At 40.7% G+C, this 12,684-nt stretch overlaps 1 protein-coding gene across 10 annotated transcripts in view; it reads left to right on the top strand.

Annotated features, from left to right (window-relative positions):
• The window catches only part of RPRD2 (regulation of nuclear pre-mRNA domain containing 2), a 112,834-nt gene that overhangs the window by 42,266 nt on the left and 57,884 nt on the right, over nucleotides 1-12,684 (top strand). For all 10 annotated transcript variants that reach the window (XM_054474464.2, XM_054474457.2, XM_054474462.2 and 7 more), the window contains exon 2: nucleotides 11,750-11,879. In XM_054474464.2, the coding sequence (XP_054330439.1) occupies nucleotides 11,750-11,879 (130 nt within the window). The remainder of the gene's footprint in view (nucleotides 1-11,749; nucleotides 11,880-12,684) is intronic.

The raw sequence follows: 12,684 nt of genomic DNA, 5'->3' as shown, positions 1-12,684 counted from the left end.
CTGTTGACGCTTCCCACCCATTAGTGCCCCTGTTATATTGACCGCCAAGGTATTGCAGTGTTTGTGTTCAAATAACCCTTAGTTTACTTTATAACGGTCCCAAAGCGGAAGAATAGTGATGCTTTTAATTTGGATATGCCAAAGAAAAGCCGTTAAGTGCTTTCTTTAAGTGAAAAGGTTAAAGTTCTTAATAAGACAATGAATCATATGCTGAAGTTGCTAAGATCTGTGATAAGAATGAATCTCCTATCTGTGAAATGATGAAGAAGGAAAAAAATTTGTGCTAGTTTTGCTGTTGCACCTCATACTGCAAAAGTTATGGCCATGGTGCTTGATTAACTGCTTGGTTAAGATGAAAAGGGCATTAAATTTTTGGTGGAAGATATGAACAGATATGTGTTTCAGTTGATAGCAGTCAGGTTCTGTACTGTCTGGTTTCAGGAATCCACTAGGGGTCTTAGAACATATACCCCCAAGTTAAGGAGGGACTACTGTAATTGCCTTTACCCCTGAACATTTGTTTAAGGTTCTTGTCAATTGTTTTCTCTCTCACACTCTGGCTTAGTACTTACAGGTAAAAAAAATTTTTTGAGACAAGAGTCTCTCTCTGTTGCCCAGGCTGGAGTGCAATGGCACAATCTCAGCTCACTGCAGCCTCTGCCTCCCAGGTTCAGGTGATTCTCCTGCCTCAGCCTCTCGAGTAGCTGAGATTACAGGCGTTTGCCACCATACCTGGCTAATTTTTGCTATAGATGGGGTTTCACCATGTTAGTGAGGCTAGTCTTGAACTCCTGACCTCAAATGATCCTCCTGCCTAGGCCTCCAAAAGTGCTGGTATTACAGGAATGCGCCACCACGCCTGGCCAAGTACTTACAAGTAAATTCTTTTTTTTTTTTTTTTTTTTTGAGACGGAGTTTTGCTTTTGTTGCCCAGACTGGAGTGCAATGGCATGATCTCGGCTCATTGCAATCTCTGCCTCCTGGGTTCAAGTGATTCTCCTGGCTCAGCTTCCCGAGTAGCTGGGATTACAAGCATGCGCCACCACGCCCGGCTAATTTTGTATTTTTAGTAAGAGACAGGGTTTCTCCATGTTGGTCAGTCTGGTCTCGAACTCCTGACCTCAGGTGATCTGCCCGCCTTGGCCTCCCAAAGTGTTGGGATTACAGGCGTGAGCCACCATGCCCAGCCGGTAAATTCTCGTAAGTGTGAATATGATATGACCTCTAGTAATGTACATCTCTTGATATCTCTAATTTCTGTATTAGTATATTCTTTGTACTTCATTCTGTAGAGCATATGGTATTCACATAATACCTTTGGTTATTGGGTGTGGCACATACAGTGCTAGGGTTCTCATTGTTTCTCAGTCCCAACAAGAACATCTCATCAGAGGAGTTTAAGGTACATTTTAAGTTTATTCATTAGTATCTCCCCAGATAAACTTAATTGTAAGTCTGAACCCCTAAGCAAGAAATTAAGGTACTCCTTTAAACAATATATTATTTAGTAAAGCATCTCTGACTTCTATACATACAGCACCATTTGTTCAGTATTTTCAGTCCTTAAAAAAGAAATAAAATTATAACATTTAGATCCAAAAGGGGCCTTAGAAACTTTTTGAGTACATTCCTTTTACATAGACTTAGGCTGGTTGCGTCTTAGCTCAGCCTAACGTATGTGACCACCTGTCCTGATGTGATGCCCTTTCACTCTCAAAATGTAACAGTTTGAATGATAATGTGATCATCCTCACATAGTGGTAGAGGAGTATGGCACTTAGATTTTCTACGTAGTTCAGTGTTCTTTCTGCTACCTTGATACTTTTTCAGATAATTTTTTCTTGTTAACCCTCAACAAAGCAACTAAGTGATTTTAAGGAAGTTGGAAGATTTATCTTTTTAAAGAGAAGATGTAGATTCTTTGAAAAAAGGTGTTGTTTTCTTCTATTTAAATATTCAAGTGACACTGCCATTATTTGTACTGAGTGTCCTTACAGTTAAAGATTTATTTAATCATAGGATATCGAAGCCAGAGGGTATGTTATGGACGATCTAATCTAAATTAGTTATTTTATATGGGTTTTTTTGTGTGTGTGGAGACAGGGCCTTGCCCTGTCATTCAGCCTGGAGTATAGTAGCACAACTATGGCTCACTGCAGCCTTGACCCCCCTGGGCTCAACCGATCCTTATATCTTGACCTCCCAAAGTGTTGGGATTATATGGGTGTGAGCCACTACACCTGGCCTATGCTTTTATGTTTTATATAAAGGTATTATAATTGTAACATAGAAAGTTTAGAAAATAACATTTATTTTAAAATATTCATATAATTTTTTTTTTTTTTTTTTTTTTGAGACAGAGTCTCACTCTGTCACCCAGGCTGGAGTGCAATGGCACAATCTTGGTTCACTGCAACCCCTGCCTCCCAGGTTCAAGCGATTCTCCTGCCTCAGCCTCCCGAATATCTGGGATTACAGGTACCCGCCACCACGGCCAGCTAATTTTTGTATTTTTAGTTTCACCATGTTGGTCATGCTGGGCTCAAACTCCTGACCTCAGGTGATCTACCTACCTCGGCCTCCCAAAGTGCTGGGATTATAGGCATGAGCCACCGCGCCCTGCCCGCCTATACATTTAAATAGTGTATTTACATAATTTACATAATGGTATATATACATTTTTCTTTCCTGTGTTTTCACTAACTCTCATGCAAGCATCTTCATGTTATTTACAGACATGTACTTATCATCCGTATAATATGGATGTACCTTTACATATACATTTAAATAGTGTATTACATAATTTACATAATGGTATATGTACATTTTTCTTTCCTGTATTTTCACTAACTCTCATGCAAGCATCTTCATGTTATTTATAGACATATACTTATTATCCACATAATATGGATGCACCTTTACCTAACTATTCCCCTGTTACTGTTCTTTAGGTTGCTTCTAGTTTTTCTACAACTACAAATAACATTTTTGTCCATGTGGCTTTTTCTTCTTTTTGTTTTTCCTTTCTACAGCCTGTTTTGCAAATGAAGACAGACCTAAGCTAATGACAATGAATCTTTTTCAAGGGTTACAACTCAGATCTTTGGACTCTCGTGCTGATGCCCTTTCCAGTATACCATAATGCTTGTTTTCTATAATTGAAAGACTACATGGATTGAAAACACTTTATGTATCAGCTGTCTTAGCCCATTGTTGGAACAAGGCAAGGTAGACATAAAATATAAATAATTCAAGTTAAAAATTATCTAACCCGTCTCCTACCAAGTTAACAGTTTTACTTTGTAGGTATGTAGACTTAAATCAGCAACCTTCCAGTTTCCTATTGTTAATTCCTTTCCCCTTCTGCATAATAATTAAAAGAAAGCTGAATGCTTAGCTTGTAGATTGTTGAGGAATTGATGTTGTGAGAACACGGACTATATCTAGATTAACTTCTGCAACAGCCCCTAGAATACCTCATTGTACCTAGTCCCTACCTATGCTGTGCATTTACAGAGAAGTCTTATGGGATTAGCCAAACTGAATAGAGGACTACTCTTTTTTTCCCGTTTTCTTTTCTTCCTTCTCTTTTTTTTTTTCTAATTTATTTATTAAAGAGGTAGTTACTGAACACCAACTAAGTGTTAAGCACTGTTCTAGGTGCTGAGAATTCAGCAGTAAATAAAACTGACAAAAATCCTTTCCCTTATGAGCCTATATTCTCGTGGGGGAGATAGGCAAAAAATAAATTGTATAGTATATTGGAAAATTATGTGTTATTTGGGAGAATAAAGCAAAGAAGGGTGGTAAGAGTGTTGTTGGCTTGATGTTGCAATTTTTTTTTTTTTTTTTTGAGTCGGAGTCTTGCTCTTTCACCCAGGCTGAAGTACAGTGGCGCAATCTTGGCTCACTGTAACCTTCGCCTCTGGGTTCAAGCGATTCAGCCTCAGCCTCCTCAGTAGCTGGGATTACAGATGCATGCCACCACACCCAGCTAATTTTTGTATTTTTAGTAGAGATGGGGTTTCACCATGTTGGTCAAGCTGGTCTTGAACTCCTGACCTCAGGTGATCCACCCGTCTTGGCCTTCCAAAGTGCTGGGATTACAGGCGTGAGCTACTGCACCTGGCCTGATGTTACAGTTTTAAGTAAGGTAGTCAGGAACATATTCACTGAGAAAGAAACATTTGAGCAAGATTTAAAGGTGGTGATTGAACGAGCCATGAGAAAAACGGGGGAAGAAAGTTCCAGAACAGTGAGCTTAACAGACCGTGAAGCAAGGACTCAGCCAGGTGTGTTGGAGGCCTTGTAAAGACAGCAAGGTGGCCACTGTGGCTACAATGGAATCAGTGGTGATGAAGAAATTAGGTCAGGAAGATAACACAGTGCCAGATTGTTTAGGATTTCTAGGCCATTTTAAGGACTTTGAACTTTACTAAAAGAGGGGACCATTATGGGAGGGATTTAAGAAGTAGAATAATATGATCAATTTATATTTTTAAAGGATCACTCTGTCTTCTGAGTTGAGATTAGACTGAAGCCAGGCAAAGGTAGAAGCAGGGAGAGTAGGTAGGAGGCTACTGCAATAATTCAAGCAGAAGATGATTGTGACTTAGACCACAGGCAGTGGTGGAAGTAGTAAATAGTGGTTGGAGTCTGTATATATTTTTTAAACTTGTTATTTTTGAATAATTTCAAATGTTAAAAAAGTTGCAAGAGTATTACAAAAACCTTCTGTGTACTTTCCACTCAGATTCCCCAGTTATTAACATTTTAACATATTTGCTTTATCTCTCTTACTGCTCTCTCTACAGGCACACACACTTTTTTTTTCTGAACTGTTTGAGCATATGTTGCAGACATGCTGCCCTATTTAGTACTTTGGTGTTCATTTCTTAAAAACAAGGATATTCCTTATACAGTTGCATTAGTCAGCTTGGCTGCCATAACAAAATACCACAGACTGGGTGGCTTAAACAAAGAAATTGATTTTCTCACAGTTCTAGAGGTTGCAAAGTTCAAGATCAAGGTCCAGTTTGGTCTCTGGTGAGGGCTCAGGGCTCCTTCCTGGCTTTGGTCTGTCACACAGGCTAGAGTACATTGGGGCGATTGCGTCTCATTGCACCCTCAGCCTCGCAGGCTCAATTGATCCTCCCACCTCAGCCTCTGAATAACAGGACTACAGTTGTGCATTTATGCCTGGCTAACTTAAAAATTTTTTTTTTGGAGAGAGAGCATCTTACTGTGTTGCTCAGGCTGGTACCAACCTCATAGAGTTGTGGTGAGGATGTAAGTTAACATCTGTATCCTCTTTAAAACAGTCCCTGGCATATAGAAAGTATTAAATAAATTAAAAATTATAGGCCGGGCACGGTGGCTCACGCCTGTAATCCCAGCACTTTGGGAGGCCGAGGCGGGCGGATCACGAGGTCAGGAGATCGAGACCATCCTGACTGACATGGTGAAACCCTGTCTCTACTGAAAATACAAAAAAAAAAAATTAGCGGGGCGTTGTGGCGGGCGCCTGTAGTCCCAGCTACTCGGGTGGCTGACGCAGGAGAATGGCGTGAACCCGGCAGGCGGAGCTTGCAGTGAACCGAGATCACTTGCCACTGCACTCCAGCCTGGGTGACAGAGCGAGACTCCGTCTCAAAAAAAAAAAAAAAAATTATAGGCCGGGCGCAGTGGCTCATGCTTGTAATCCCAGCACTTTGGGAGACCCAAGGCAGGTGGATCACCTGAGGTCAGGAGTTTTAGACCAGCCTGACCAACATGATGAAACCCCGTCTCTACTAAAAATACAAAAATTAGCCAGACGTGGTGATGCGCACCCGTAGTCCCAGCTACTCAGGAGGCTGAAGCAAGAGAATTGCTTGAACCTGGGAGGCTGAGGTTGCTGTGAGCTGAGATCGCGCCACTGCACTCTAGCCTGGGCGACAGAGCGAGACTCCGTCTCAAAAAAAAAAAAAAAAACGAAACAAAAGAATAAGGCAGTAGACTAGGCACGGTGGCTAACGCCTGTAATCTCAGCAATTTGGGAGGCTAAGGTGGGTGGATCGCTTGAGGTCAGGAGTTTGAGACCAGCCTGGCCAACATGGTAAACCCTGTCTACTAAAAATACAAAAATTAGCTGGGTGTGGTGGCAAGCGCCTGTAATCCCAGCTACTGGGGAGGCTGAGGCACAAGAATCACTTGAACCTGTGAGGTGGAGGTTGCAGTGAGCGGAAATCGCACCACCGCACTCTAGCATGGGCTAGATAGAGTGAGACAGTCTCCAAAAAAAAAAAAAAAAAGGCAGTAAACAAGAGAAATTCCAATCTTCTGGATGCTTATAATCCAGTGAGGATACAGACAAGTACACTACCGTGTGATAAATGCTATAGTAGGTAAAAGTATAGGGTGCTTAAAGACCACTGCCTTTAAGCATTTTCCCAGATTACCTCAACCACTTTTTTTTATTCCTCCAGAATTTCCAAAGTGCTCTGACTAGAGTGGAGAGTTTGCATTGAGGAGAAGTAGTAATAAAATAGTTTGGGGTGGTTTGCGGGAAGAAGTAGAGATTTAACATGGGGGTGGTCAGAAACTGACATAAGTTAAATTTAAAATTTTGGACGTTTTCCTACGGATGAGTAGAAAACCACTGAAAACAGTTTAGGATGAGTTATCCTAGAAAAGGAAAATTCTGACTAAAAGAGAAAACACAAGGTAGCAGGGTTTTTGGCAATTGTGAGTAATTCATTAAAGATGGAACTTTGAATTTGAGGGGGAAGAAATGAGACTGGAAGAGAAGGCAGGATGCAGATCGTAAAGGAAGGTAAAGTGTTTCAGCTTTTTCCATTGAGCAGTGCGAAATCATTGACAGATTTGATATGAGAAATAATTAGATAATTTTGCATATTTGAAAATGAATTTGGCTCCCACTTCCCTACCTTGCTCCCCTGTTAAAATAGAAACGGGGATTGATTTATGTCCCACTCCTGAATGCATGTAAAATTTATACAAAAATACCTTCTATGAAAATGATTTGTAATCTGTAGACTTAATACCTGGGAGATGTCTTGAGATATAAAATCGCATCCTTTGGGCTGTGGGTTTTTTGTTTTCTCCAAATAAATCTGATCTTTTCTTAAAAAAAAAAAGGAAGGAAGGAAGGAAGATAAAAAAAAGAAAAGAAAAGAAATAAATTTGGCAACAATATAGGGAGGAAATTTAAGGGGAGCAAGTCTAGGGGCAGATGACTAGGAGCCTGTTGCAGGAGTGGTTCAGGTCAACGGTGTTGAAACCCAGAAAACAGCAATAGTAGGAAGGGAAAGACAAGAGGGGATAAAGTTGACAAATATTATTGGAGACAAAATTGGCTAGAGTTTGGAGATTTATTAATAGGTGTAGGGGGGTAAGGAGGAGAAGGAGTCAGAAAGAATTGCTAAAATTCTGACTAAAGAGTAGTAACAGATAGAAAAAGAGGAAGATGATTAATAAAATAATAAGGCCAGGTGCTGTGGCTCACGCCTGTAATTCTAGCACTTTGGGAGGCCAAGGCAGGCGGATCACCTGAGGTCAGGAGTTTGACACCAGGCTGGCCAACATGAAGAAACCCCGTCTCTACTAAAAATACAAAAAAAATTAGCTGGGTGCAGTGGCCCATGCCTGTAATCCCAGCTACTCGGGAGGCTGAGGCAGGAGAATCGCTTGAACCTGGGAGGCAGAGTTTGCGGTGAGCTGAGATTGCGCCATTGCACTCCAGCCTGGGCAACAAGAGTGAAACTCTGTTTCAATAAATAAATAAATTACAATAAAATAAAATATTAAAATCAGCCGGATGCAGTGGCTCATGTTCGTAATCTCAGCACTTTGGGAGGCCGAGGCTGGTGGATCCCTTGAGGACAGGAGTTCAAGACCAGCCTGACCAACATAGAGAAACCTCGTCTCTACTAAAACTACAAAATTAGCCAGGCATAGTGACGTGTGCCTGTAATCCCAGCTACTCAGGAGGCTGAGGCAGGAGAATCACTTGAACCCAGGAGGCAGAGGTTGCAGTGAGCCAAGATCGTGCCATTGCACTCCAGCCTGGGCAACAAGAGTGAAACTCCGTCTCAAAAAGAAAAAAAAAATTAGCCAGACATGGTGGCATGTGACTGTAGTCCCAGCTACTTGGGAGGCTGAGGTGGGAGGATCACTTGAACCCAGGAGGCAGAGGTTTCAGTGAGCCAAGATTATGACTGCATTCCAGCCTGGGTGACAGAAGAAAAGAAAAAAATTAAAATCAAGCTCAGGGTGCCTCGGAGACTTTGAAGTGGATGTGTACATTGACTGGTAAAGGGAAATCCAGGCTTGATATCTACAGATATGGGAGTCATTGATACATAGGTTGAAGTAGTTAAAGCAACTAGAAGGAGGTGATTATGCTGATAGCATTCCATTTGCTGTGTATTAAGCCCTATCTTAATTGTTTTACATACATTGTTTTAGTTCTTCTAACAATCCTGTGAGGTTGTCATTTTACAAAGGAAAGCAACATAGAGAAGAGTTAAGTAATGTAAAAGACTCCAAAGCTAACAAGTGACAGAGCCAGAAATGGAAAAGATTGACTTACAGCCTGAAATCTTAAAACACTATGCTATGAGTAGAGAAGAGTGCTCAGGAGAGAATCCTGGAGAACATCAGCATTTAAACGAGGATGATCACGGCCAGACTGGCTACCTGTACGTGATTCTAGAGGAGGACCCGGAGAGGTAGGATGAAAACCGGGAGAGTGGTTAAGACAGAAGCTAAAGGAAGTACTGTGACAGATTATTCTGTGTGCCAAAGCCATAAAGAAATAACATTAAAAAAAATCTCCATTGAGTTTAGTAAATTGGAATTTATTAGTAACCTTGAAAATTGGTGTTTGAGTGAACTGTTGGCAACATAAATGAGATAACAATTTATAAAAAGCTCTTAGCATGGTAGATTGCATATTTTTTAGGTGCAATAAAAGAGTGGTTCCTATAATTATGGAGTTAATGGGAGTTAAAAGTATACACAGTGAGTATACAAAACTCTTTCAAACTCTTCACCCTAAAAGGTCTTAACTAACATTAGGCAAGGAAGGAAAGGCTAGGGGTAACCTAAGGTGGTCACAAGAAAACTTTAAGTTAGGAGACACATGCATATACATATGTTGAGAGATAGCCTGAAGGAATACAATATAAATAAATAAATATAAATAAGAGGTCGGGCGCAGTGGCTCATGCCTGTAATTCCAGCACTTTGGGAGGCCAAGGCAGGTGGATCACCTGAGGTCAGGATTTCAAGACCAGCCTGCCAACATAACATAGTGAAACTCCATCTCTACTAAAAATACAAAAAAATTAGCTGGGCTTGGTGGCAGGTGCCTGTAATCCCAACTACTTCGGGAGGCTAAGGCAGGAGAATAGCCTGAACCCACGAGGCGGAGGTTGCAGTGAGCCGAGATTGTGCCATTGCACTCTAGCCTGGGCGACAAGAGTGAAACTGTCTCAATAATAATAATAATAATAAATAAATACAAATAAGAATCAAATTAAAATACAAGAAGCAAGGATAAGCCAGGCGCAGTAGTTCATGCCTGTAATCCCAGCAATTTGGGAGGCTGAGGCGGGCAGATTGCTTGAGCCCAGGAGTACAGGACCAGCCTGGGCAACATGACAAACCCTTGTCTCTACTAAAAATACAAAAAAAATTAGCCAGGCATGGTGGCATGCCTGAAGTCCCAGCTACTCAAGAGGCTTGAGGTGGGAGGATCACCTGAGCCCAAGGAGGCTGTAGTGAACTGTGATCGCACCACTGCACCCCAGCCTAGGTGACAGGAGTGAGACCCTGTCTCCAAATACACAAAAAACACAAAAAAAGAAGCAAGCATAGTTAATGGAGCATAAGGTTCTCAAGGTGTGAATAGAGTCTAGCAAACAGTACGTAGTGGAAGGATTACTCTTTAATAGGAGTGATGCTTTTTACTGGGTAAATTGATCTAGGTGAGTTTAAATGTGGATACATTTTTTTTGACAAGATAATTTCCATGTAATGATTTTTGCCTTCTCTGTGAAACACTATATAAGCTTCTCTCCTGAGAGTGAGAAGAGTTGTGGTAAAGATTGGGGCCTGACAAGTGGTTAAAATTTGAAATACTTCTTTGAGAGAGTATGCTGACTAAGCACATGTGAAGGGACTGTATGTAGCATTGAGGGCCCAGGTGAAGAAGGAGACTTTTAATTCGTATGATTTAATTTTTTTTGTATGATTTTTCTTCAGCAGAACCCAGCAGCAGAAATAAAGGTGCAGTAAATGCAGTTAGTTAGATTGATCCCAATTTGAGATTTCGTTGAGCACATGAGATAGAAGGCTGACTTAGGGAGAAGGACAAGAGTATGAGGGTTTTCATAAAATATTGGTTTAAATAATGGACAAAGACTCTGGAATTTATGAAGAATTGAGTACTGAGAAGAGAATGTAGAGTTAGAGAAAATAAAAAGCTGAGATCTTGATGAAATTGAAGAACAAGTATAATAGGAGTGGGAGGTTGTGATCAGAGAAGGAGATTTTAAAATGTACAAAGGAGTGGTTCTTGGAGGTCACCGAATGTGAGGTCAAGGAACTGAGAGACAAGAACACATGGTAGATCATCCATATAGATATTGAAATTACCCAGCATAATAATGAAGCTTAAGGTGACTTTGCTTAGGGTTCGAGATAGTACATTGATTGGGCCTTGTCATGAGCCATTGAAAAACTTAACCGACTGGACGCAGTGGCTCACACCTGTAATCCCAGCACTTTGGGGAGGCCAAAGCAGGCAGATCATCTGAAGTCAGGAGTTTGAGATCAGCCTGGCCAACATAGTAAAACCCCATCTCTACCAAAAATACAAAAAAATTAGCTGGGCGTGGTAGTGCACACCTGTAGTCCCATCTACTTGGGAGGCTGAGACAGGAGAATTGCTTGAGCCCAGGAGGCGGAGGTTGCAGTGAGCTGAGATTGCGCCACTTCACTCTAGCCTGGGCTACAGAGTGAGACTCCATCTCCCAAAAAAAAAAAAAAGAAGAAAAGCTTAACCTAGATGCATACATAGGATCATATTATTTTGCAGGACATTCGTCTAGTGATGAAAGCAGCAGCAGAACCTCCCTCCAGTAGATGGGAAGACTAAGATGTATCTGAGTAGTATCTGGATTGGTTGATGGGGAGAGGGTCTATCTATAATAAATGTTAAGCAATTTGCTTAAGGTCACATCCTCTGATTTGATTACAAAGCCCATGCTCTTTCTACTAACCTTGGTATTTCCGCAACAGGTTGACATGTTCAACTCGTTTTTTTTTTGTCTTCCCAGATGTTTGAGACTATAATTTTGTTTTATTTTAGCTTCTCCAGAGTTACTGGGTCTTTTTTTTTAGTGCCAAACATCTACAAAGTAAGGGAAAAATCTCCTTGAGGAGTACCTTGAACAGAAACTTAAACTGAAGTAGTCAAGGTTTTTAGTATGTTTGGTAAACTGATCCATTAGTTCATTTGTCAGTTTATCCATCCATCCTTCCTCCCTTCCATCCATTAGTTCATTTGTCGGTTTATCCATCCATCCTTCCTCCCTTCCATCCATGTAATTACATTCATCATTTTATATCCATGTAAGAAAAAAAATACCAGTTACAGTTTGAGAACACTGTATTTGGAATAAGTTGAACTAAGTGTAAATGGACTCATTTGGTTTTATTTATTGTCTTTTGTCATCTCTAGCTGCATATCCTCACCGTTTGAATCTCTTTTACCTTGCCAATGATGTCATACAGAACTGTAAAAGGAAAAATGCAATCATATTCCGTGAATCATTTGCTGATGTACTTCCTGAAGCAGCTGCTCTAGTGAAGTAAGTAAATCTTTATTGCTCTATGGGATCTAAACTTAGACAACTTAGAATTTTAGTTTCTTAACCCATTAAGAACTGTAATAATTGAACATGCTTGAAGATTGAAGGATAATTTGCCTAAATGGTTGATTATTACTTTCTTGTTAACACACGTTTTTCTTTCTTTCTTTTCTTTTCTCTCTCTCTCTCTCTTTCTTTCCTTTCCTTTCCTTCCTTTCTTTTCTTTCTTTCTTTCTTCTTTCTTTCTTTGAGACAGAGTCTCGCTCTGTTGCCCAGGCTGGAGTGCAGTGGCTCAATCTCGGCTCACTGCAGCCTCTGCCTCCCGGGTTCAAGCAATTCTCTTGCCTCAGCCTCCCAAATAGCTGGGACTACAGGTGCGTGCTACCATGTCCGGCTAATTTTTTGTATTTTTAGTAGAGATGGGGTTTCACCATGTTAGCCAGGATGTTCTTAATCTCCTGACCTCATGATCCACCTGCTTCAGCCTCCCAAAGTGCTGGGATTACAGGCGTGAGCCACCGTGCCCGGCCATGTTTTTCTTTTAAAAGCTCTTTCTTCTGTTTTCAAAAGCTGGTCTCCTGTTTATCCTTACTTGACCATGTATGTCTCCTGGTGATAATCTCTGAATGTGCTTCCTTGTAACTACTGTGTCTGTCTTGTTTGTTTGTTTTAACACATTTCATTTCTTCCTTCTGAGTCTTACTTAAAATTTTTTCCCTCCATGAAATCTGTAAAGAGAAACAGAAATTATTTCCCAACGTCATACTCCCAACTCCATATTGATTTAACTTCATTTTTAGTGGTA

The sequence above is a fragment of the Pongo pygmaeus genome, chromosome 1 (genome assembly GCF_028885625.2).
Source record: "Pongo pygmaeus isolate AG05252 chromosome 1, NHGRI_mPonPyg2-v2.0_pri, whole genome shotgun sequence".
NCBI lineage: Eukaryota > Metazoa > Chordata > Mammalia > Primates > Hominidae > Pongo > Pongo pygmaeus.
The sequence above is the reverse complement of the archived record's forward strand: the minus strand, read 5'-3'. Positions and strand labels throughout refer to the sequence as shown.